Source organism: Kogia breviceps, chromosome 3, assembly GCF_026419965.1.
Source record: "Kogia breviceps isolate mKogBre1 chromosome 3, mKogBre1 haplotype 1, whole genome shotgun sequence".
Lineage (NCBI taxonomy): Eukaryota > Metazoa > Chordata > Mammalia > Artiodactyla > Physeteridae > Kogia > Kogia breviceps.
In genome coordinates, this window is record NC_081312.1 from 25,365,536 (window position 1) to 25,393,519 (window position 27,984).

At 37.7% G+C, this 27,984-nt stretch overlaps 1 protein-coding gene and 1 long non-coding RNA gene across 2 annotated transcripts in view; one reads left to right on the top strand and one right to left on the bottom strand.

Annotated features, from left to right (window-relative positions):
- SPTLC2 (serine palmitoyltransferase long chain base subunit 2) overlaps positions 1–27,984 on the top strand; it is a 109,411-nt gene that overhangs the window by 68,913 nt on the left and 12,514 nt on the right. The window contains exons 10-11 of the mRNA XM_059057626.2: positions 18,177–18,312; positions 21,286–21,415. Of these exons, the coding sequence (XP_058913609.1) occupies positions 18,177–18,312; positions 21,286–21,415 (266 nt within the window). The remainder of the gene's footprint in view (positions 1–18,176; positions 18,313–21,285; positions 21,416–27,984) is intronic.
- Positions 1–27,984, bottom strand: part of LOC136793776 (uncharacterized) — a 74,498-nt gene that overhangs the window by 28,820 nt on the left and 17,694 nt on the right. The window lies entirely within an intron of this gene.

Genomic DNA, 27,984 nt, shown 5'->3' on the forward strand with positions numbered 1-27,984 from the left:
ATATTTGATGCGAGGAGTGGTTCTTATCTCTTCTTTATAACCAAAACCATTTAAGTGAAGTACAGTAATTATATGGGTTAGTATTCTTTCCAATTCTATGCTTATACTTCAAACGGTAGTACCAGGGATTGTGGCCATTTGCAGAGAGAAGTAGAAAAGAGAGTAGAAGATAAGTGGCTCTAACAGCAGTTAGAAATTGTTCTTAACTTCTAAGTAAAAGTATGGCCATTATTCAAGAAAATTTTCTGTTAAGTATCATCTAAGTCCCATTGGACCTGGAATAACTTGGTCAAATGAATAGATTGGTGTCTCTTGGAGAGGGTTCCACGCTTTCTAAGGCATCAGTGCTAAAATCATCATCATAAAGCATTTGCCTGACTTTCCTTGTGCAGTATTTTTACAGGGAGGTAGAGGGAACGAGGGAGAGAAAGATGTTATAAGGAATCAGCTCATGCAGTTATAGAGACTGACAAGATTCAAGATCTACAGCAGGCAGACTGGAGACCCAAATGATCTAGTCCAGATACCATCAGTCTCAAGATCCAGGAGGAGCTGACGCTTCAGTTCAAGTATGAAGGCAGGAGAAAAAAAAAAAAACAACCAAAATGTCCCACCTTAACAGTCAGGCAAGAGGAATTCCTTCTTACCTGGAGGCCCTTTTTGTCCTATTTTGGCTTTCATCTGATTGGATGTGGCTCACCCACATAGGGCAGTCAGCCAATTTAAATGTTACTCTCATTCAAAACACCCCCACAGACACATACAGAATAATGTTTGACTAAATATCTGGGGCCCATGAAGCCTAGTCAGGGTGTTACATAAAATCAGCCATCACAGGGACCTCCCTGGTGGCACAGTGGTTAAGACTCTGCACTCCCAATGCAGGGGGCCCGGGTTCAATCCCTGGTCAGGGAACTAGATCCCACATGCATGCTGCAGCTAAGAGTTCACATGCCACAACTAAGGAGCTGGCAAGCCGTAACTAAAGAGCCTGTGAGCCGTGACTAAGGAGCCTGTTGTGCAACTAAGGAGCCTGCATGCTGCAACTAAGACCTGGTGCAACCAAATAAATAAATAAAAATAAATATATTTTTTTAAAAAAAGAGCCATCACAGTATCCTCAGTTGATTAGCCCACTTTTTTTGGATACTGAAATTTGCCTCTAATGTTTTTCAGCTTCAGGAGAAGTAAATGAGTGAATAAACTCTGTCTAAGCCTATCAACTTTTTTCCCTCCATATTGGGCTTGGCAGTGAAGACCCAGCTTGGGTCCTAAACTCTGGTTCCCTTGGAATGTTGACAGTTTTACAATATTAAGTTCAGTTAACTTTATATTTTAGTTTCTATTCATTAATTGATTTTTAGTTGGTTCCATACATGATGTTTATACCCTTGGCAGTTTGCTAGAAAGTAGATCATCAGTAACAGCCAAGAAGAACAAATGAATTAATTTGGGAACATTGTTATATGATTCTAATTAAGAAAGTAAGAGACCAACAAGTAAAACTGATGGATATCGAGTTTATGTTTATCTGTACAAATATGAAGATGTGTTTTTATGTTCTGATTTAAGTTCTCATTTTGGAATTTATATATAGTTTTATTTTGTTTGAGTCCTCTTGCTGTATGAATATATGCAGTTCAGGGATCAGCCTGTTAAGGATCCAAATACAGAATTTTAATACTCCTTTTTTTTTTTGGCCACACCGCGTGGCTTGCAGGATCTTAGTTCCCCAACCAGGGATTGAACCCGGGCCCACAACAGTGAAAGGGCTGAGTCCTAACCCTTTAATACTATGTTTAAATGTATTTACCCATTCATTCATTCTTGTTTTGTTTATAGAAGCAATACATGCTCATTTTCAAAAACCCAAATATATGTCACAGAAAATAAACAGGAATAACCTGTGTCAGTTATTTGGCATATGGTCTACAGATTTCTTTTGCATGCACATATATACACCTATATACAAATAATATACATATATACAAATAATAATTTTGTTTGTGTTATTTTTAGCAGTGGCACATAAATAACACCACAGGATTAGAAGAGTTTTGACTAGTAGTCATTGATGGGAGGGAAGAAAATGAGGATATTAATTGCCTGTTTAGCAGTTTTGGAGGACAGTTTCATTCTAGGATTGTTAGAATTTACTCCATAATTTTGGCAAGAAGAAAAAGCAGATGAGTTCTGCTAGGATACTTCCCCTCCCACACAGTGTTTAATGGTGCCTACGAATAACGAAAGATAAGGAAGTCACATTGTGAGAGGTCTGTCAGCTTGTGAATCCAACATAAATGGGGACTCTGACAAAGCATAAAAGAACTGACAATATTTAAAACAAAAAGTCATAAAAATTATAATCATCTTCATCAGTTCATTTAGTCCCATGGAATTAACTCATGGTTTTGATCTTTTGTTAACAGTTTTATGAAGTCATCAATTTCTAAGTTAGAATTCTGTAAATTCTTACCCAGTTCAGTGGTATGATCTGAAAGTTTATGAAAACTTTAGAAACTCGTATCTAAGAGTAAGTGTCAGAGTCCTTTCCAAGAATCTTTCTGACTCTGAAACTTATTTGTAAAAGCATCAGAATAAAACAAAAGCTCTCTGAAAATGACAAAAGACTTAAACCTGGCATGGTTAGAGATCTGATTACAGTGTAGTTGACAAGGAAGTTAGGTTATTTCTGTGACATACAACATTTTAAGATAACTAGAATTATGACTGATAACATTATTCCAGGATATGCCAGATTTCTAGGAATTTCACATAGTTTCTGAAATACTTATAACATATCTATACAGATATAACAATAAAGACAGTTTAGTATTACTTATTTGGAAATGCTTCCCATGTAATTTAATATATGAAATAAGCCTAGTTAGCTTAACATATCCCTTTTTATAAGGAGAGAACCAATCTTTGAGATATTTCAGGGGCCTTGAAATAATATTTCAAAGTTAGTTCTAAGTCAAAAAAGACTTTATTTAAAATTTTATTTGGAAATTTGTCAAAAATATCAAAAGTTTTAAAAATACTTCATCATATAGGATCATAGGTCACTGTGGAACAATGCTTAGTTATCCATTTAATCAAAGTGACAAAGATTTCACAGGCAATTATTGAAGGTTACATATTTAGTACTTTGCAAAACTTAGCTCTTTTAATATTGAGAGGACTAGGTTTACTTAAATAATCAAAGATCTGATAAAGACAACATAGAACGTAAGTGATTATTTTGACAAAACATAGGATCTGTCTTTTATAATCTTACTATCAAGAGCAGACGAATAGGGGGAAAAAGCTTGTCCTTTTAACATAAGGAGGAACCAAATTTTAATTTTGTAACAGCTTACTCTTCGTTGTGGTGCGCAGGCTTCTCATTGCAGTGGCTTATCTTGTTGCGGAGCATGGGCTCTAGGCACATGCGCTCAGTAGTTGTGGCTCGTGGGCTCTAGAGTGCAGGCTCAGTAGTTGTGGCGCACGGGCTTAGTTGCTCCGCAGCATGTGGGATCTTCCTGGACCAGGGCTCGAACCTGTGTCCCCTGCATTGGCAGGTGGATTCTTAACCATTTAACCACTGCACCACCAGGGAAGTCCCTAGTTGTTTTAATAACATATATTAATTAGAATTTTTATTATTGAAACCTTAATTTATTATTGAAACCTTTGAAACCTTAATTTCTAGTAAAAACTAAAAAGAACAATTATGAACTGCCCTTTACATTAGCATTCTGTAGATTGGCAAACTTATAAATACTTTTTATAATTTCTAGAAACATATGCTGCTTCATAGTACAGTCTTTCAGTAAGGCACAAGATATACATATTTACTAATAGACCCAAACATATTTAGTCTCTGCAAAAGAGGTCAAATGTAGGTAAATGTAGACTTGTTTAACAATTCATGTTTCAGTATTTTATCTTACTTGGAAATGATGTAGACATTCAGTGAATTCCCATCATTTAACTTGAAACTTTAAAGTTTCAAGTTACCAAGAAGATTTTTGGAAACTACAAGGAGGGAAATATATAATAGAAGACATGTATTATGTTTACTATGTACTGAGCACTATTCTAAGTGCTTTTCATTAAATTCTCAGAACAAGTATTACACATAATTCTTCTTTTATAAAATGAGGCAACTGAGAGGTAAGTAGCTTATCTAAGGACACAAAGTTACTAGGTGGTGAAGCCAGGATTTGAACCGAGTGTTTAGTGCCAGAATGCTTTCTGTGTACTAGACATTAAGTTTAATTTTTGTTTGTTGTTTTTGGCCACGCCACATGGCTTGCAGGATCTTAGTTCCCCGACCAAGGATTGAACCCGTGCCCTTGGCAGTGAAAACACAAAGTCCTAACCACTGGACTGCCAGGGAATTCCCAGATATTTAATTAGCATTTGCCTTAATGTAATTGAATACAGGTAATTCTGCTGAGGAATTCAGATTACTTTGAACACATCTCAGAAAATTCATCCTGAATGTCGGCTGTGTATTCTTGGGGGAGGTACTAGGGAAAAAAAACCATAGTATTTACCCTCAGACTTTGCAGTTTGTTCTGGGGACACAAGACCACACATGAAAGGTGTATGAACAGAAACAGGAACTTATAAACAAGAGCAAATTAATGAGGTACAAAGTAGAGGCATGTCTTAAAACGTGCCAGGAATTTTCTCATAATTTAATTTTTAAATTTCTGCCCTTCATCTTTTATAGTACTCTTGGTTCTTTTGGAGTTTTTAAAGATTAGAGATACATAAACACTGGTAGAAAATAACAAAAACAAACTGAAAATGAAAAAACAAGTTGCTTGTATTTACTGATTGGCATGATTTTCATCTAAACTGCAGGAAAATTGTGTATAAGAATTTTCATTAGCAGAGTTGTATGTAAGTTGTATTTAAGTATTCCTTAAATATGACATATAGGCTGGAAAGGTTTAGGTGAAATAGGGAATGACTGACTGCTAATGGGTGCTGGTTTCTTTTGGGGGTGAAGAAAATATTCTAAAATTAATTACTGTAATGGTTGTAAATTCTCCAAGTACACTAAAAAACGCTGAATTGTATACTTCAAATGGGTGAATTGTATAAAAAATCGGACTTTAGAGCAGAAGCAAGAAGAACTACAGTCCTGCAGCCTGTGGAACAAAATCCACATTCACAGAAAGATAGACAAGATGAAAAGGCAGAAGGCTATGTACCAGATGAAGGAACAAGGTAAAACCCCAGAAAAACAACTAAATGAAGTGGAGATAGGCAACCTTTCAGAAAAAGAATTCACAATAATGATAGTGAAGATGATCCAGGACCTCAGAAAACGAATGGAGGCAAAGATTGAGAAGGTGCAAGATATGTTTAACAAAGACCTAGAAGAATTAAAGAACAAACAGAGATGAACAATACAATAACTGACATGAAAACTACACTAGAAGGAATCAATAGCAGAATAACTGAGGCAGAAGAACAGATAAGTGACCTGGAAGACAGAATGGTGGAATTCACTGCTGCGGAACAGCATAAAGAAAAAAGAATGAAAAGAAATGAAGACAGCCTAAGAGACCTCTGGGACAACATTAAACACAACAACATTTGCATTATAGGGGTCCCAGAGGAGAAGAGAGAGAGAAAGGACACGAAAAAACCTTTGAAGAGTTTATAGTCGAAAAATTCCCTAACATGGGAAGGGAAATAGCCACCCAAGTCCAGGAAGCGCAAGAGTCCCATACAGGATAAACCCAAGGAGAAACATGCGGAGACACATAATAATCAAACTGGCAAAAATTAAAGACAAAGAAAAATTATTGAAAGCAGCAAGGGAAAAATGACAAATAACATACAAGGGAGCTCCCATAAGGTTAACAGCAGATTTCTCATCAGAAACTCTACAAGCCAGAAGGGAGTGGCACGGTATATTTAAAGTGATGAAAGGGAAGAACTTATAACCAAGATTACTCTACCCAGCAAGGATCTCATTCAGATTCGATGGAGAAATCAAAAGCTTTACAGACAAGCAAAAGCTAAGAGAATTCAGCACCACCAAACCAGCTCTACAACAAATGCTAAAGAAACTTCTCTAAGTGGGAAACACAAGAGAAGGCAGGGACCTACAAAAACAAACCCAAAACAATTAAGAAAATGGTCATAGGAACATACATGTCGATAATTACCCTAAACGTGAATGGATTAAATGCTCCAACCAAAAGACACAGGCTCGCTGAATGGATACAAAAACAAGACCCATCTATATGCTGTCTACAAGAGACCCACTTCAGACCTAGGGACACATACAGACTGAAAGTGAGGGGATGAAAAAAGATATTCCATGCAAATGGAAATCAGAAGAAAGCTGGAGTAGCAATACTCATATCAGATAAAATAGACTTTAAAATAAAGAATGTTACAAGAGACAAGTAAGGACACTACATAATGATCAAGCGAAATCTGAGAAGAAGATATAACAATTATGAATATATATGCACCCAGCATAGGAGCACCTCAATACATAAGGCAACTGCTAACAGCTATAAAAGAGGAAATTGACAGTAGCACAATAATACTAGGGGACTTTAACACCTCACTTACACCAGTGGACAGATCATCCAAACAGAAAATTAATAAGGAAACACAAGCTTTAAATGACACAACAGACCAGATAAATTTAATTGATATTTATAGGAAATTCCATCCAGAAACAGCAGATTACACTTTCTTCTCAAGTGCGCACGGAACATTCTCCAGGATAGATCACATCTTGGGTCACAAATCAAGCCACAGTAAATTCAAGAAAATTGAAATCATATCAAGCATCTTTTCTGACTGCGCTATGAGATTAGAAATGAATTACAGGGAAAATAACCGTAAAAAACACGAACACATGGAGGCTAAACAATGTGTTATTAAATAACCAAGAGATCACTGAAGAAATCAAAGAGGAAATCAAAAAATACCTAGAGACAAATCACAATGAAATCATGATTATCCAAAACCTATGGGATGCAGCAAAAGCAGTTCTAAGAGGGAAGTTTATAGCTATACAAGCCTACCTCAAGAAACGAGAAAAATCTCAGATAAACAATCTAACCTTACACCTAAAGGAACTAGAGAAAGAAGAACAAACAAAACCCAAAGTTAGCAGAAGGAAAGAAATCATAAAGATCAGAGCAGAAATAGAAACAAAGAAAACAATAGCAAAGATCAATAAAACTAAAAGCTGGTTCTTCGAGAAGATAAAATTGATAAACCATTAGCCAGACTCATGAAGAATAAGAGGGAGAGGACTCAAATCAATAAAGTTAGAAATGAAAAAAGGAGAAGTTACAACAGAAACAGAAAGCATCATTAAGAGACTACTACAAGCAACTGTAAGCCAATAAAATGGACAACGTGGAAGAAGTGGACAAATTCTTAGAAAGGTATAACCTTCCAAGACTGAACCAGGAAGAAATAGAAAATATGAACAGACCGGTCACAAGTAATGAAATTGGAACTGTGATTAAAAATCTTCCAATAAACAGAAGTCCAGGACCAGATGGTTTCACAGGTGAATTCTATCAAATATTTAGAGAAGAGCTAACACCCATCCTTCTCAAACTCTTCCCAAAAGTTGCAGAGGAAGGAACACTCCCAAACTCATTCTGTGAGGCCACCATCACCCTGATACCAAAGCCAGACAAAGATACTACAAAAAAAGAATGAATATAGATGCACAAATCCTCAACAAAATACTAGCAAACAGAATCCAACAGCACATTAAAAGGATTATACACCATGATCAAGTGAGATTTATCCCAGGGATGCAAGGATTCTTCCGTATATGTAAATCAATTAGTGTGATAAACCATATTGACAAGTTGAAGAATAAAAACCATATGATCATCTCAATAGATGCAGAAAAAGCTTTTGACAAAATTCAACACCCATTTATGATAAAAACTCTCCAGAAAGTGGACATAGAAAGAACTTACCCTCAACATAATAAAGGCCATATACGACAAACCCTCAGCAAACATGATTTTCAGTGGTGAAAAACTGAAAGCATTTCGTCTAAGATCAGGAACAAGGCAAGGACGTCCACTCTCACCACTATTATTCAGCATAGTTTTGAAAGGCCTAGCCACGGCAATAAGAGAAGAAAAAGAAATAAAAGGAACAGAAATTGGAAAAGAAGAAGTAAAACTGTCACTGTTTGCAGACATGATACTATACCTAGAGAATCCTAAAGATGCCACCAGAAAACTACTAGAGGTAATCAATGAATTTGGTAAAGTTGCAGGATACAAAGTTAATGCACAGAAATCTCTTGCATTCCTATACACTAATGATGAAATACTGAAAGAGATATTAAGGAAACACTCCCATTTACCATTTCAACAAAAAGAATAAAATACCTAGGAATTAACCTACCTAGGGAGACAAAAGACCTGTATGCAGAAAACTATAAGACACTGATGAAAGAAATTTAAAGATGATACCAACAGATGGAGAGATATACCATGTTCTTGGATTGGAAGAATCAACATTGTGAAAATGACTATACTACACAAAGCAATCTACAGATTCAATGCAATCCCTATCAAGCTACCAAAGGCATTTCTTACAGAACTAGAACAAAAAAAATCTTAAAATCTGTATGGAGACACAAAAGACCCCGAATAGCCAAAGCAGTCTTGAGGGGAAAAAACGGAGCTGGAGGAGTCAGACTCTCTGACTTCAGACTATACTACAAAGCTACAGGAATCAAGACAATATGCTACTAGCACAAAAAAACAGGAACATAGATCAATGGAACAAGATAGAAAGCCCAGACATAAACCCATGCACCTGTGGTCAACTAATCTGTGACAGAGGAGGCAAGGATATACAATGTAGAAAAGACAGTCTCTTCAATAAATGGTGCTGGGAAAACTGGACAGCTACATGTAAAAGAATGAAATTAGAACACTTCCTAGCACCATACACAAAAATAAACTCAGAATGGATTAGAGACCTAATCCATTATAATATATAAACAGCTCATGCAGCTCAATATTAAAAAAACAAACAACCCAATCCAAAAATGGGCAGAAGACCTAAAGAGACATTTCTCCAAAGAAGACATACAGATGGCCAATAGGAAGCACATGAAAAGCCGTTCAACATCACTAATTATTAGAGAAATGCAAATCAGAAGTATAATGAGGTATCACCTCACACCAGTTAGAATGGGCATCATCAGAAAATCTACAAACAACAAATGCTGGAGAGAGTGTGGAGAAAAGGGAACCCTCTTGCACTGTTGGTGGGAATGTAAATTGATACAGCTACTATGGAGAACAGTATGGAGGTTTCTTAAAAAACTAAAAATAGAATTACCATATGATCCAGCAATCCCCCTACTGGGCATATACCCAGAGAAAAGCATAATTCAAAAAGACACATGCACCCCACTGTTCACTGCAGCACTATTTACAATAGCCAGGTCATGGAAGCAACATAAATGCCCATCTACAGACGAATGGATAAAGATGTGGTACGTATATATAGAATGGAATATTACTCAGCCGTAAAAAAGGATGAAGTTGGGTCATTTGTAGAGACATGGATGGATCTAGAGACTGTCATACAGAGTGAAGTAAGTCAGAAAAAGAAAAACCAATATCATGTATTAACGCATATGTGTGGAATCTAGAAAAATGGTACAAATGAACCGGTTTGCAGGGCAGAAATTGAGACACAGATGTAGAGAACAAACGTATGGACACCATGGGGGGAAAGTGGCAGGGGGTGGGTTTGGTGGTATGATGAATTGGGCAATTGCGATTGACATGTATACACTGATGTGTATAAAATTAATGACTAATAAGGACCTGCTGTATAAAAAAATAAAATAAAGTTCAAAAATTAAAAAAAAAACGGACTTTACCTCTACTGAGTGATGTTGTGATAAAATATACATAACATTCTAACCAATTTTAGGTATTTATTTTATTTTTGGCTGTGTTGGGTCTTAGTTGCAGCATGCAGGATCTTTGTTGTGGCTTGTGGGCTCTTCATTGTGGCGCTCAGGCTTCTCTCTAGTTGTGGCACAAAGGTTTTTCCCTCTCTAGTTGTGGTGCGTGGGCTCCAGAGTGTATGAGCTCTGTAGTTGCAGCATCCAATCTCCCTTGCTCTGGCTTGTGTGCTTAGTAGTTGAGGTGCTCGGGCTTAGTTGCCCCACGGCATGTGGAATCTTAGTTCCCCGACCAGGGATCAAACCCACATCTCCTGCATTGGAAAGCAATTCTTAACCACTGGACCACCAGGGAAATCCCTGGAAGCTGTAGTCTTGATCTGCTTAATTTTAAACCTTTAGACTCCAAAAATACTTGTTCCCCTAAATTGTTTTGTTTCTCTAAAGTTTTTAGCCTTTTCTATTTGTTTCCCCTCAAGCCTGCTTTTTCTTTTGTGTTCCCTATTTCATATAATGGCATCTTTATTCATGAAGTTGTCCGAAGAAGAAATCGTTATTATATTTTCTCTCCTTCTTTATTCCATATATTTAATCACCAGAGCCTGTGGATTATGCCTCCTTAATGTCTTTAAACCTCTCTACTTCACTGTAATCCCCACTGTTATTTATTTGACTTAGACTCCTGTCTATTTTCACCTGGATTTAATAACCAGTTATAGTAGAGGGATCAGTCAAGCAAAAAATGGTTTAGAAGGATTCAGATAAATAAACAATGCTGAAAATTTGGAATAGGAGCTATCCATACAGAGTACCACTAAAATTTTATGACTGATACCTTTCTTGAGTACTCTAGTTCACATTGGTTTCTCCCACCTTTCAAGATTCATATATTTATTTAGCATTTTCTGTGTGCTTTAAGCATTGGTAACACTTCAGTCTACCTTCAAGATATATACTCCCTCCACTTTTTATACCTATTGCTGTCACCCTAGTCCAAACCACAGTCATCTCTCCAGTGCTCTCTCTGCTTCTGTCTTAGACTCTCTTCTAAATATATCACTCAGGGTGATCCTGTTGAAACATAGGAGGTCATGTCAGTTTTGTTTAAGAACTCTCCCAGAGGGCTTTTCCTGCTTCTTAAAGTCAGAGTCTTAACATGAAGACCTATGAGGCCCCTCTGATTTGGCCCTCTGGACTTCCCTGGTGGCGCAGTGGTTAAGAATCTGCCTACCAATGCAGGGGACACAGGTTTGAGCCCTGGTTCAGAAAGATCCCACATGCCACGGAGCAACTAAGCCTGTGTGCCACAACTACTGAGCCTGTGCCCTGGAGCCCGTGAGCCACAAGTACTGAGCCCACATGCCACAGCTACTGAAGCCCACATGCCTAGAGCACATGCTCTACAATAAGAGAAGCCACCAGAATGAGAAGCCAGCGCACCGCAAGGATGAGTAGCCCCCGCTCGCCGCAACCAGAGGACGACCGTGTAGCTACGAAGACCCAGTGCAGCCAAAAATAAATAAGTAAAATAAATAAATTTATGATTTGGCCCTTTGTCGACCTCCTCTGGTCCCACTCTTCCCCACTTGGCTTGCTTAGCTCCAACCAGACTGGCTTACTTGGTCCTTGGAAATGTAGGTGTGCTTTGCTTTTGGGTCTTGACGCTTTATGGAGGCAGCTCTTGAGCAGAATGAGTGCTTAAGCGAGGCGTTCATCTTTTTATTGTCTGTCCCCCATACTGGAATGTAAGCTTGTAGCAGGCAGGGGTTTTTGTGTCAAAAAATGTTAGTAGCCTCTAAATTCAGCTTCTTTAATGTTTAAGTTTCTCTAAGAAATCCTGAAGCATATACACAACTGCTGTACATGCAGGGTTTTTTTTAAACTCTTACTTGATAGACTTACCAATATAAATTGGTCATCTTTCTCAAATATGAGCACTTTTGTTTTAATTGACAATATTGAATGTGATGAAAGAGTTCATCATTTATATGGAGTAAGAAGATGTGGAACAAATTTACATGTTCTGTTGAGTTTTATAGATGTGCATATTTATTTTTATAAAAATAAGTAGCCATTATAATAGGGATTCAAAATTCAGTTGGTTTCCACTGGGCTCCCCAAAATTTCGAGATTACAGAATAATTCTTATTACTGTTGGTGTCAAATCTAAGTGTTCACTTGCCAACCCACTTCCCCTTTCTTGGAAGAAGTAAAAGTTATTTTTGGAACTCTGATTTCCTGACTAATTGGAGTCAGGAATCCCAGCAATTCCCCCTATTAAAGGATGTGCAAATGTCCCATAGCTCTCCTAAAAGGCAGTCAGTCTTAACAGTAGGCAGTGTGAACCAGATGTGTTAGCAATACTTGGTGCCACCGTTTTATCAGCCTCTCTCTCTTGACAAAGTATGTATAAGAAAAACTAATACTCAAACATCCTAGGAAAAAATAACTTTATGGGAATGAAAGTAGATGCACAAATGAAAAATAAATACTTTCTGGCCAGTATTGTCTGATTTGTGCATTCATTCATATGATTTTTTAAAAATTATTTATGTATTTGTTTTTTTGGCTGCATTGGCTGCTGCTGCTTTCTCTAGTTGCGGTGAGCGGGGGCTACTCTTTGTTGCGGTGCGCGGGCTTCTCTCTATGGTGGCTTCTCTTGTGGAGCATGGGCTCTAGGCACCTGGGCTTCAGTAGTTGCGGCACACGGGCTCAATAATTGTGGCTCACAGGCTCTAGAGTGCAGACTCAGTAGTTGTGGTGCACAGGCTTAGGTGCTGCATGGCATGTGGGATCTCACCGGACCAGGGATCGAACCCGTGTCCCCTGCATTGGCAGGCAGATTCTTAACCACTGCGCCACCAGGGAAGTCCAGTATCTTTTTTTTTAACAAGGCTCACCTTTCTTTGTTTTTAAATTTGTGTTAGACCAGATACTTGCTGCAGCTCTGCAGTAAGAAAACTCTTTAGAACTGAGCTAGCAGATTGGACTTAAGTACCATGCTTCTTGTATTAATATTAACTGGTATTTTATATGATATTTAATTCAAAATGGGTAACAGTGTTGTCTTTAAAATTCAGTGTCACCTCAGGAATAAGGGACAACCACTTTCCCAATATGTATAACTGCAAAAGCTTACTGATTTGTAAGTAACTTAACTTGGCTGCTTTTCCTATTATTATCTTTGAAATTATTAGGTTGAATCAGAAGAAATCGCCTTTTTAAGGTCAAAAATAGTCAAATATTGGCAATTTCTTGGTTCAGCCTAGTAGTTTTGTTGGATAAACAGACCGCTTAATTTCTGGGATTCACTATGACCACTGTTTCTAATTTAGTTTGGTTCTTTCTCCAGCACTGGTCTTGATTCTTCCCCTTAGTCTTTATTCCCTGCTCGCCAGTGATGATTACAGTTTGCTATTCCAGATGAGTTTATTGGAAGAACTACTTTCCACTTGTCTCATACTTGCCCTGTGTCTTAGGCTCCTTCACCCCATTCATCCCTATCCTATTCATTTGCTAGTAAGTGCCGTTTAAAAAGTAAAATAAAGATATTGTTACCCAGCAAAGGGTTAAACACTTTAAAGTTTGAAAAGTACATAATTTCTTGCTGTGGTGTAGAAGAAAAAGCACTAAACGGGGGTCAGAACCTTGATCTTCCTCCTACTGAATGAAAGGCCTTAGAGAAAGTAGTTTAACATTTATGGGCCTGTTTCTTTGTGTATAAAGTTTAAATACAGTTTACCTGTGAACAACAAGGTTTAAACTGCCCGGGTCCACTTACATGTAGATATTTTTCAACAGTAAATGCTGTAGTACTACGTGGTCCCTGGTTGGTTGAATCTGGAGATTCAGAGACCTCAGCTATGGAGGGCCGACTATAAATTATATGTGGATTAAGGGTCAACTGTAGTACATTCTTTTACCATATTCACCTAAAGCAGTTAGAATCAAATGAAACTGAGCTGTTAGTTGCTAATTATAGTAATTCTTCCCTTATTTGGGAATGACTAGGATGCTTAAATAAATATTTAGGAGAGAATTTTTTTTAATTGAAGTATAGTTGATTTACAATATTGTGTTAGTTTCAGGAGTATAGCACAGTGATTCATTATTTTTGCAGATTATATTCCATTATAGGTTATTATAAGATAATGGGTATAATTCCCTGTGCTATACAGTAAATTCTTTTGCTTATCTATTTTATGTATAGTAGTTTATATCTGTTAAACCCATACTTTTAATTTGTCCCTCCCCCCTTCCCTCTCTCCTTTGGTAACCATAAGTTTGTTTTCTAAGTCTGTAAGTCTATTTCTGTTTTGTAGATAAGTTCATTTGTATCACTTTTTTAGATTCCACATATAAGTGATATCATATGATATTTGTCTTTCTCTGTCTGACCTTAGTATGATAATCTCTAGGTCCATCCATGGTGCTGCAGATGGCATTAGTTCTTTTTTTAATGGCTGAGTAATATTCCACTGTGTGTGTATGTATACACACACACACACACACGTGCACACACACATCTTTGTCCATTCATCTGTTGATGGACATTTAGGTTGCTTCCATGTCTTGGCTGTTGTAAATAGTGCTGTGAATACTGGGGTACATGTATCTTTTAGAATTAGAGTTTTCGTCTTTTCCAGATATATGCCCATATGAGTGATACCGTATAGTATTTGTCTTTCTCTTTCTGACTTATTTAACTAAGCATAATATTCTCTAGGTCAGTTCCTGTTGCTGCAAATGGCATTATTTGATTCTTTCTTACAGCTGAGTAATATTCCATTGTGTATATATTCCATATCTTCTTAATCCAGTCATCTGTTGATGGACACTTGGGTTGCTTTCATGTCTTGGCTACTGTAAATAGTGCTGCTGTGAACATTGGGGTGCATATATCTTTTAGAATTAGTGTTTTCTTTTTTTCCAGATATATACCCAGAGGTGGAATTGCTGGATTATATGGTAGTTCTATTTTTATCAGTAGTTTTTTATGGAACCTCCATACTGTTTTCCATAGTGTCTGCACCAATTTACATTCTCACCAGCAGTGTACAAGGGTCCCTTTTATCCACATCCTCTATTTAGGAGAGAATTCTTTTTTTTGTTGTTTTTAATTTTTTGGCTGCACCACGTGGCATGTGGGATCTTAGTTCTCTGACCAGGGATCAAACCTGTGCCCCCTGCATTGACAGCACAGAGTCTTAACCACTGGACTGCCAGGGAAGTCCCTCAGAGAGAATTCTTATAAATCTGAACTTTATAACTGCCAAAATGAAAGTTAGTAATCTCAACTCTAATGTCCATTAACATATAAATGGGTGAACAAATTGTGGTATATCTTTGGTAAGGAATACTGTTCAGCAATAATAAGGATATATAAGTTGGGAATTTTAAATGCCTATTCTCAGTATCTTCCAGTTTTGCCTATGAATGTTATTTTAGATGTGTTTTCTTTGGGGACTCTTCTTGTCAAGGAACAGATGACAATGAATGGTGAGACTGAGGTTTCCACTTGCTTTTGTTACAGAGAACTTGCTTAGAATGATATAGCCATAGGTGGAAAAGGTAAGGTCTAAATCTCTTAGCATTTCTTCGTTTCCTTGATAATTTTTCTTGATAATCTTGGAATAAGAACAAAAGTTTTAACAAAAGGTAGTTAGTTTGTGATAAGAAAAAGGTAGCAAGTTGTAAAATAATAAGTGGTACAGGAAAAATTAATGTACACTAAATTAGCAAATGTGTCACTCAGTTTCTAAAAATCTTTAATATAATTTATATAAAATTCACCAATTTTAAGTGTGTAATTCCATGAGTTTTGACAAATGTATACAGTCATGTAACCATACCATAACTGAAGTATAAAATGTTTTTGTCACCTCTGAAAAGTCCCCTTCAATACCGCTCTGTCAGTCCTCTCTCCATTCCCAGGCAACCACTAATCTGTTTTCTATCATTGTAATTATGTCTTTTTAAGAATTTCCTATAAATGAATTCACAAGAGTGTAGTCTTTTGTGTCTGACTTATTTCATTTAACATAATCCTTTTGAGATTCATCATTTTTGCATGTATCAGTTGTTCCCTTTTTATGTATTTTCTTTCTTCATCCTGTGTCCTCTACTTTTCTGAATGTATGGAGTATACTTATAATAGCATTTTTATATCATTGTCTGCTAATATTCTGTCATTTCTGGTCTGTTTCTATTGAAAGACCTTTCTCCTAGTTGGTGGGTCATATTTTCCTGTTTCTTTGAATGCCTAGAATTTTTTATTATACGTCACACATTGTGAATTTTACATTACTAGGGGCTGCATTTTGTATTCATTTAGGTAATAATGTTGGACTTTGTTCTTGGAATCAATTGGATCCTTTTAAGACTTGCTTTTTAAGGGGTGTTAGGGTGGGCCAGAGCAACTTTTAGTTTACGGCTAATTTAGCTCCACTACTAGTGTGATTCTGAGGTCTTTCCATTTTGGTTGGTGAAAATAGAAGCTATTCCCAACTGTATGAGTGCTGGGAATTGTTCAGTCTGCTGCTTTCTGTTGGAGCTTTCTCCAGCCCCTCATAGTTTCTTCTCGTCCGTGTTCAGATCAGCACTTTGCCAAATGCTCTTCTGTAGACTTCCAAAGGTCTCTCTGTGTACCTTCCTCCTCTCCTGTTGTGTGCCCAGTGAATTCTAGCCACCTTAGCTTCCCCAACTCCAAAATCTGATGTCTTCGACTGACAAAACTAGGTCCCCACTCCTGGAGCAGCCTGGGGCCTGTCTCCAGGTGGTATGGGGACAATCCAGAGACTCACTTCTGTTTTCCCTTATCTCCAGCAACACAGTCCTCCACTGCCTGGGGCCCAATGTCTGAAAACCATTTTGTAATATACTCTGTCCAGCTTTCTGTTGTTTACAAACAGGAAAGAAAATCCAGTTCCTGGTACTTTATCATGGCTGGAAGTGGAAGTCTCTTATTCTAAATGTAGAGTAAGCATGTGTTGGTATTTCTAGGGGAAAATTAGAGTACGTGGCTCATCAATTGTCAACATAAACTTAACATACTTTAATGTCTGTTTTAATATGTGTAAGATGTATGTCATAACTTAAGTGATGTTCTTCAGTGTTCACACTAAACTAATCTCAGCTTGTATGTGCTTCTCCAGTCAACTTGAAATTATTTACATATAGAGTTAATTTAGGGTTATTTGTAGCAAACTTATCTAGAGTAGTTTCCCATCAATGACAGATATGTTAGTGTTTTGATTCTAAGGACATTTGTTAGTCATCTGTATTTGCAATTGATTAACTTACCTTTGAGCTGTATGGTTGTATTTTTTTAAATATGAATTTGCTGGCTTTCTAATATATGTGAAAATGACTGCAACCTTTTCTTATTTGTGAGTATTTGTGATTTAGAAAACCATAAAACAGTTCTTAGCCCTTTGCAAGCTGATCTTTTGAATTTATGTCTTGCTCTCTGTAACAGAATGATGGTTTTGGGACATATGTTCATAGATTGACCTACCATAAAGTCAAAACCGGGCCAAATATTTAGTCAGTCAGCAGTTAGAGAAATGTGTGTCTTAATCCATTTGTGTTTTAGGGAAGATGAACGAAGTAGGATTAAAAATATGATTTTTACATTATTATATGTATATGCTATTGCTGTCTGGTAGAAGTTTTAGGGAAATGGTAACATAAACTCAAACTCTTAAGAGGAAAATGTGGGGCTCTGAATGGTTCTGTCTCTGGTCTTATGTGTAAAATTATTTGCAGCACAGTTTTTGGAATGAATATTGAAGTTGAGAGGCCTAGCTTCTAGTCAACTGTGCCACTCATTATTGTGTAACTGTAGGCCAGTCACAACCTTTGTGAGTCTCCTAATATATAAAATGAAAATGATAATAATTATCCAACCTACTGTAAAGGGGTGGTAGAATGTTAAATGAGGTAGTATCAATGAAAATGTTTGAAGATGCTAATGTGCCATGGAAATACTGGTCATTAAACTTTATTTTGTACATTACTATAAAATCTGCTATCAACACCTACTGTGACACAATACAAACGCAAGATATATTTGTTTCTACTTATATTCCATACAGTTTACTGTGCAAAAATATTTTATATGGGAAAGAAAGAAACAAAACATAGAATTGATTGATAGAATAGAGATGGAGGAGATTGCTGTCTTTTTCCACTTCTTCTTTCTTAGTATTATTTTGTTTCCCTCCCCATGATTTTCCAGGCAAAGAGTGTATACAGCAGTTAGCTGAAAATGTCAGATATTTCAGGAGACGTCTGAAAAATATGGGCTTCATCATCTATGGAAATGAAGATTCTCCAGTGGTGCCTCTGATGCTCTACATGCCAGCCAAAATTGGGTACCTTTTTGCAGATTACAGATTGCCCTCTTATTAGACTTAAGGTTTACGATGATGTGAGACCAGGCTTATATATTTTGTTAGGTAAAATTGTCTTGGCCTCATTATGTTAACCTTTGTTTGCTAGATCTGCCGTAGATTAAACAAGTGGATTCCAGTTTGTAAAATATGTTAACTTGTTAGTCTTTCCTTAAACAAACATTTGAGTTTAATGCACTCTTCTGGGGGATTGGGATAGATCAGTGAACAAAACACAGAAAAATCCATGTCCTTGTGGAGTTTATGCTCTACTGGGACAAGAGTCAGACAAACATAATAAATAAGGAAATTATGTAACATGCCAGAAGATGTTAAGGGCTATAGGAAAAAATAGAGCAGGATATGGGGTTTGAGAGTGCACTGTGGGTGGGCAGATTACAGTATTAAATGGGGTAGTCACCCTGGAGAGCCTCAGGGGTAAGGGAAGATGACATCTGAGCTTGAACTAGCTGAGCAAGTTAGTCACTTGGAGGAAGACGCTTCTGTGCGTAGGCCACAGTGCAGGAACATACTTAGCTGATGGAAGACTAGCAGGAGGTGAGTGGAGCTGAAGTGCAGTGTCCAAGGGGGAACAGTGAGCTATGAGGTCAGATGTGTACTTTACACCAGCCTCTCTGGCTTGTGCAAGGCATATATAATGGAAATCTTTGCCCTGGAATAGCTTTCAATGTATTTGAGAAGTACAGATGTATAACGAAACCAAAATATATTTGAAAAGCAGATATGAAGTGGACAGATCTAACTATTTGCAAAATAATTATGTGCAAAATTGCACCAGAGATATAAAATAAAGGAGTCAGACTTCCCTGGTGGCGCAGTGGTTAAGAATCCGCCTGCCAGTGCAGGGGACACGGGTTCGAACCCTGGTCCAGGAATATCCCACATACCGTGGAGCAGCTAAGCCCGTGCGCCACAGCTACTGAGCCTGTGCTAGAGCCCGCGAGCCACAACTGCTGAGCCTGCGTGCCACAACTACTGAAGCCCACGCACCTAGAGCCCGCGCACCGCAACAGAGTAGCGCCCGCTTGTCGCAACTAGAGAAAGCCCGTGCACAGCAACGAAGACCCAACACAGCCAAAAATAAATAAATAAATTTATTTTAAAAATAAAATAGGTCTTCCCTGGTGGTGCAGTGGTTGAGAGTCCGCCTGCCAATGCAGGGGACACGGGTTCGTGCCCCGGTCCAGGAGGATCCCACATGCCGCAGAGCAGCTGGGCCCGTGAGCCATGGCCGCTGAGCCTGCGCGTCCGGAGCCTGTGCTCCGCAACGGGAGAGGCCACGGCAGTGAGAGGCCCGTGTACCGCAAAAAAAAATAAAAATAAAAATAAAATAAAATAAGGGGGTCATCTGCTTAGTATAGGTTCAGTAAAAAAGGCACATCTTTTCAGATTTGTGAGTTTTGACTAGATTGTAAATATAAAATTGAGTAAGGATCATTTCTCAGGTTTAATGGAACTCATTAAAGGAGCAAATATTTTTATTCATCTTTGAATCCCCAGCGCCCACCACAGCTCCTCGCACTCAATAAATGTTGATTAAAGTGAATATAGGAGGGAACATTAAATCAGGGAACCTGGAAGTATGGTGATTCCAAAGTTAATGAAGGGGGGATATTGGGAAAGGGTGCTCATTGAGGGAAAAAGAGGAGATTAGTTTCCAGTAGGAAGTCATATGGGCAATTGGCATTATGGCCTTCAGAGGAAATGGAGGAAATGAGGGAATCCTGCACCAAAGCAGAGGTGTAGGATTTCCCTCATTCTTCTTTAAATGGAATTATCATCATAAATAAACTCAAAAAGTTACCTGTTCTGGAGGATTGACTTAGTCTAGAACCCTTCCTTTAGAGAGGACTGTGTCTGATTTATTCTATACAGGTGAAACTGACTATGTACATTATAATTAAGATTTAGAGAGAGTAAGGCAGAACTGGAATAAAGCACTAGACAGTTCGGGAGCATGTGCTAAAGATGCAGGACTTAGCCTGACACAAAGGAAATACATTGAAGAGGATGTACCGTTACCAGGAGTGGGGAAAGCTGGTGCTATTACTAAAGTGAGTGGAATTTTTTATTCTCAAACAAATGCTTTAAACAGCTAAGGGAAAAGTCAAAAAGGAATAAGATAGGCCAACAAGAGAAAAGGACAAAGAATAACATAATTTAGTAAATAACAAAATTTACATGAAAGTTAGAATTGTGTTAATTAGGCAAGATACAGATGACTGGATTGTAAATATAAAATTGAGTAAGGATCATTTCTCAGGTTTAATGGAACTCATTAAAGGAGCAGATATTTTTATTCATCCTATTCATTTTATTCATGTAAGGTCACATGCCACGAGTTTGGCTTGGGATGGGGGGTTAAACAAGAACTGTGTGGTCTGAGTGGTCATCTGAAGGCTGGGGATGAGCTGGCCTCACAAACACCGAAGGAAACCCTGAATTACAAAGGCAGCTCAACACTTCAGTCGATCCAAAAAATGCCTGGTCTGGAAGGCTAGTGCTTGGCCTTTCTGCCAGCAGAAAGATGTCCAGATCCTTTGCATCCTTAATCTTAAGAATTTTTTAAACTGCCAAGCCTAACATTTCAAAGACCAGGTTTTAAACTCAGGTTCATTTTGAAACCTCTGAACCACTGTTATATGTCAGTGACACCTTAAGGCTACAGTTGCAAATTACTTTAGGCAAGCCCTATTAAAAATTGGTCTGTGCCAACAATATTCCTTCCCCTTTCTGAAGGAAACCATTTGGGAGAAGACCACTTTAGGGTTGAATAAAAGAAGTCTTTGTAAACTGTCAATTTTAACTCTCATAGAAGTTAGAAGAAATTCCTAATAGAACTGTCTAGTGCCTGTATCACCCAAGAGTTTACAGGCCTTTGTACTGTGTGCTTTATTATTCTTCCTGATTTCTTTTCTTGTTTTCCCTCTGCAGCGCCTTTGGACGGGAGATGCTAAAGCGGAATATCGGTGTAGTTGTGGTAGGATTTCCTGCTACCCCAATCATTGAGTCCAGAGCCAGGTTTTGCCTGTCGGCAGCTCATACCAAAGAAATGCTTGATACTGTAAGTAGACATTTTCACTTTGATATAAATATACCTTATACTAAGAAGGCCTGTATATCAGATGAAATTAATCATCTGTTGGTCCTGATGTTCTTTGAGCACCTGAGATATTTACTGGTAAAGTAGAGGAGGGAGTGCACAATGCTGCTGAATACATAGCTATTTACAAAAAATTGCAAAACTGTTAGCATCACCCACCAGACCCTGCATGATCAGGGCTCTAGGGAATTTTCTGGTTTCATCTTGTTCCACTCTCTCTCTCATTATGATCTCTACATCTCTACATTCTCCTTCTACTCTAGCTGTTTCTCCTCTGAGCTTTCTTGTGTCTTGTTCTGTCTGTGGCAGTTTCTCTCTTGACCTTTCTCTCCCCTTTGGCTGGCTGACTGCTACTCATTCTTAACATCTCCACTTAAAAGAAACTTGTTCAAGGGTTTTCCCAAACCCTCTTGGCTAGATATTTCTGGAACTCCTAAGACTCTCCCCTAGGAAATTCTTTACACCTGTAATTATTTAATGGCAATCTTTACCATTAAATAAATCTTTAGGAGGGACTAAGTCTGTTTTTCTCATTCTGTATCCCCAGGACCTACCATAGTGCCAGGCACATAGTAGGAGCTCGTAATTATTACTGAATGTAATTATTTATGGTCTCTTACTATGTTCTCATCTCTTGATATTCTCTTAATATGCTATTATTTCACACCTGAGACTTCAGACTTTTTATTTAGCATTTTTTATTTAATTTTTCTTTTTTTTTTAGAATTTCTAGTGTATTTTTCCCTTTTGAATTTTTTCTTATCCTTCCGTTGGTTTATTTTGCTATTATTTTCTAACTTTTTGATTTGGGTATGGATTTTCCAACGAACACCATGTCAGTGGAATCCCACATATTTTAGTAAAGCACACCTTCATATCAATATCAATATTTCTAATGTTTTTCTTATTTCTCTCTGAATTAGGATTGGCTTATTAATTTTTAAAAAATATTTATTTTTGGCCACGTCCGGTCTTAGTTGTGGCATGAGGGATCTTCAGTATGGCATGCAGGATCCTCCACTGTGGTGCACAGGCTTCTCTCTAGTTATGGCATCTGAGCTTAGTTGCCCTGTATGTAGCATGTGGGATCTTAGTGCCCTGACCAGGGATCGAAGCTGCGTCCATTATACTTTTAAATTCTAGTCCCTCTAATATGTATATTGGATAACATGATGACTTTAGATTGTATTTCCCTAATCACAAATGTTGTTGAACCATTTTTTTTTTAATGTGCTCAGTTGCCATCTGTGTATCTTCTGTGATAAAGTATCTGTACAAGTTTATGTCCAAGTTTCATTGTTTATCTTTTATTTTCATATTATCAAGTTTTTAGAGGTCTTTTAGGCTATTATTCATATTCAGCATTATTTTTTGAAAAAAGGCTATCATTCCTCCATGTGTTTTCCTTAACAACTTTGTCAAAAATCAGTTGAATATATTGTGTAAATTCATTTCTGAAAAGTCTGTTCTGTTTCATTGATTTAGGTGTCTGTCTTCTCACCAGTATCTTGATTATTTTTATTTTTTAACATTTTTATTTTATATTGGAGTATAGTTGATTTACAATGTTGTGTTAGTTTCAAGTGTACAATAGTGATTCAGTTTATACGTATACATATATCTATTCTTTTTCAGATTCTTTTCCCATATAGGTTATTACAGAGGAGTGAGTAGAGTTCCCTGAGCTATACAGTAGGTCCTTGTTATCTATTTTATATATAGTCGTGTGTATATGTTCACCCCAAACTCCTAATTTATCCCCCACCCCCACCTTTCCCCTTTGGTAGCCATAAGTTCATTCTCTAAGTCTGTGAGTCTATTTCTGTTTTGTAAATAAGTTCATTTGTATCATTTCTTTAGATTCCACATATGAATGTTATCATACGATATTTCTCTTTCTCTGTCTGACTTCACTTAGTATGATAATCACTAGGTCCATCCATGTTGCTGCAAATGGCATTATTTCATTCTTTTTTATGGCTGAGTGATGTTCCATTGTATATATTACCACATTTTCTTTATCCATTCCTCTGTTGATGGACATTTAGTTTGTTTCCATGTCTTGGCTATTGTAAATAGTGCCGCTAGGAACATAGGGATGCATGCATCTTTTTAAATTTTAGTTTTGTCTGGATATATACCCAGGAGTGGGACTGCTGGATCATATGGTAGTTCTAGTTTTAGTTTTCTGAGGAATCTCTGTACCATTTTCCAAAGTGGTTGCACCAACTTACATTCCCACCAAGAGTGTAGGAGGGTTCCCTTTTCTCCACACCCTCTCTAGCATTTATTGTTTGTAGACTTTGTAGACTATTTTTTTTTGAAGTGTGCGCAGTGGTGAAGAGTACCATGATGTCTAGTCAAGACTGGTCCACTGTCTTTTTTTTTTTTAATTTATTTTTGGCTGCATTGGGTCTTTATTGATGCACGTGGGCTTCTCGTTGCAGTAGCTTCTCTCATTGTGGAGCACGGGCTCTAGGTGCGTGGGCTTCAGTAGTTGTGGCACACAGGCTCAGTAGTTGTGGCTTGCAGGCTCTAGAGCACAGGCTCAGTAGTTGTGGTGCATGGGCTTAGCTGCTCTGTGGCATGTGGGATCTTCCCAGACCAGGGCTCGAACCTGTGTCCTTTGCATTGACAGGTGGATTCGTAACCACTGCGCCACCAAGGAAGCCCTGTTAGTAGACTTTTTGATGATGGCCATTCTGACCGGTGTGAGGTGATACCTCACTGTAGTTTTGATTTGCTTTTCTCTAATAATTAGTGATGTTAGGCATCTTTTCATGTGCTTTTTGGCCCTCTCTATGTCTTCTTTGGGGAATTGTCTGTTTAGATCTTTGCCCATTTTTTTATTGGGGTGTTTGTTTTTGTGATATTGAGCTGCACGAGCCATTCATATATTTTGGAAATTAATCACTTGTCGGTTGCATCACTTGCAAATATTTTCTCCCATTCTGTGGGCTGTCTCTGTTTGTTTATTTATTTATTTGGCTGCGTTGGATCTTCATTGCTGCACGTGGCCTTTCTCTAGTTAGCGGCAAGCAGGGTCTACTCTTCATTGTGGTGCATGGGCTTCTCATTGCGGTGGCTTCTCTTGTTGCAGTGCATGGGCTCTAGGCATGCGGGCTTCAGTAGTTGTAGCACATGGGCTCAGTAGTTGTGGTATGCGGGCTCTAGGTCACAGGGGCTTCAGTAGTTGTGGCACATGGGCTTGGTAGTTGTGGCTCACAGGCTCTAGAACGCAGGCTCAGTAGTTGTGGCGCACGGGCTTAGTTGCTCTGCCGCATGTGGGATCTTCCCATACCAGAGATTGAACCCGTGTCCCCTGCGTTCAAAAGCGGATTCTTAACCACTGTGCCACCAGGGAAGTCCTATCTCTTTGTTTGATTATGGTTTCCTTTGCTGTGCAGAAGCTTTTAAGTTTAATTAGATCCCATTTGTTTATTTTTGTTTTTATTTTCATTACTCTAGGAGGTGGATCCAAAAAGATATTGCTGTGATTTATGTCAAAGATTTATTCTGCCTATGTTTTCGTCTAAGAATTTTATAGTATCTGGTCTTACATTTAGGTCTTTAATCCATTTTGAGGGTTTTTTTGTATATGGTGTTAGACAATGTTCTGATTTCATTCTTTTACATGTAACTGTCTAGTTTTCCCAGCACCACTTATTGAAGAGATTGTCTTTTCTCCATTGTATATCCTTGCCTCCTTTGTCACAGATTAATTGACCATAGGTTCGTGGGTTTATTTCTGGGCTTTCTATCCTGTTCCGTTGATCTAGAAGTCTGTCTTTGTGCCCATACCATGCTGTTTTGATTACTGTAGCTTTTATTGTATAGTCTGAAGTCAGTATAGCCTGATTCCTCCAGGTCCATTTTTCTTTCTCAGGATTGCTTTACCTATTCAGAGTCTTTTATGTCTCCATACAGATTTTAAGATTTTTTGTTCTAGATCTGCAAAAAATGCCCTTGGTAATTTGATAGGGATTGCATTGAATCTGCAGATTGCCTTGGGTAGTATAGTCATTTTGACAATATTGATTCTTCCAATCCAAGAACATGGTTTATCTTTCCATCTGTCTGTGTCATCTTTGATTTCTTTCATCAGCGTCACATAGTTTTCAGAGTACAGGTCTTCTGCCTCCGTAGGTAGGTTTATTCCTAGGTATTTTATTCTTTTTGATGTGATGGCAAATGGGATCGTTTCCTTAATTTCTCTTTCTGATCTTTTGGTGTTAGTGTATAGGAATGCAAGAGATTTCTGTGTATTAATTTTGTATCCTGCAACTTTACCAAATACATTGATGAGCTCTAGTAGTTTTCTGGTAACATCTTTAGGATTTTCTATGTATAGTATCATGTCATTTGCAAACAGTGACAGTTTTACTTCTTTTCCAATTTGGATTCCTTTTATTTTGCTTTCTTCTCTGATTGCTATGTCTAGGACTTCCAAAACTATGTTGAATAAAAGTGGCAAGAGTGGACATCCTTGTCTTGTTACTGATCTTAGAGGAAATGCTTTCAACTTTTCGCAATTGAGTATGATGTTAGCTGTGTCATATATGGGCTTTACTATGTTGAGGTAGGTTCCCTCTTCTTTTGGCTGCGCTACACGGCTTGTGGGATCTCAGTTCCCCAACCAGGGATCAAGCCCAGGCCACTGCAGTGACAGCACTGAATCCTAACCACTAGGCAACCAGGCAACTCCCAGAAGTAGATTCCCTCTGTGCTCACTTTCTGGAGAGTTTTTATCATAAATGGGTGTTGAATTTTGTCAAAAGCTTTTTCTGCATCTATTGAGATGATCATACAGTTTTTATTCTTCAATTTGTTAATGTGGTGTATCACACTGATTGATTTGCGGACATTGAAAAATTCTTGTATTCCTGGGATAAATCTCACTTGGTCATGGTGTATGATCCTTTTAATGTATCGTTGGATTCAGTTTGCTAGTATTTTGTTGAGGATTTTTGTGACCATGTTCATCAGTGTTACTGGCCTGTAATTTTCTTCCATTGTGGTGTTGTGTGGTTTTGGTATCAGGGTGATAGTGGCCTTATAGAATGAGTAAGGGAGTGTTCCTTACTTGGCAATTTTGGGGAATAGTTTCAGAAGGATAGGTGTTAACTCTTCTCTAAATGTTTGATAGAACTCACCTGCAAAGCCATCTGGTCTTGGACTTCAGTTTGTTGGGAGTTTTTGTACACATACAGACACACGCACAAAGTATTTTTATTTTTATTTATTTATTTTTTGGCCACGCTGCACGGCATGTGAGATCCTAGTTCCCCGACCAGGGATCGAACCCACACCCCCTGCATTGGAAGTGCGGAGTCTCAACACTGGACCACCAGAGAAGTCCCTGTTGGCAGTTTTTTAACCACAGTTTCAATTTCAGTGCTTGTGATTGGTTGGTTCATATTTTCTGTTTCTTCCTGAATCGGTCTTGGGAGATTGTACCTTTCTAGGAATTTGTCCGTTTCTTTTAGGTTGTCATTTTATTGGCATATAGTTTGCTTATAGTAGTCTCTTATGGTCCTTTGTATTTCTGTGGTGTCAGTTGTAACTTCTCCCTTTTCGTTTCTAATTTTACTGATTTGAGCCCTCTACCTTTCTTCTTGATGAGTCTGTCTAAAGGTTTATCAATTTTGTTTATCTTTTCAAAGAGCCAGCTTTTAGTTTCATTGATCTTTTCTGTTTTTTTTTTTAGTCTGTATTTCATTTATTTCTGCTCTGATCTTTATGATTTCTTTTCTTCTACTAACTTTGGGTTTTGTTTGTTCTTTCTCTAGTTGCTTTAGGTGTTAGGTTAGGTTGTTTCTTTGAGATTTTTCTTATTTCCTGAGGTAAGCTTGTATTGCTATAAAGTTCCCTCTTAGAGCTGCTTTTGCTGTGTCCCATAGGTTTTGGATCATCATGTTTTCATTTGTCTCTAGGTATTTTTTGATTTCCTCTTTGATATCTTCAGTGATCCATTGCTTGTTTAGTAGCATATAGTTTGGCCTCCACTTGTTTGTGTTTTTTACAGTTTTTTTTCTTGTAATTGACTTCTAATCTCATAGCATTGTGGTTGGAAAAGATACTTTGATTTCAGTTTTCTTAAATTTACTGAGGCCTGCTTTCTGGTCCAGCATGTGATTTATCCTGGAGAAGTGTTCCATGTGCACCTGAAAAGAATGTGTATTCTGCTGCTTTCAGATGGAATGCTCTATAAATATCAATTAAGACCATCAAATCCAATGTGTCATTTAAGGCCTGTGTTTCCTTATTGATTTTCTGTCTGGATGATCTGTTCATTGATGTAAGTGGGGTGTTAAAGTTCCCCCACTATTATCATGTTATTGTTGACTTCCCCTTTTATGGCATTTGCCTTATAGATTGGGGTGCTCCTATTTTGGGTGCATATATATTTCTAATTGTTATATCTTCTTTGCTTGATCCCTTGATTATTATGTAGTGTCCTTCTTTGTCTCTTGTAACAGTCTTTATTTTATTTTAAAGTCTATTTTATCTGATACGAGTATTGCTACTCC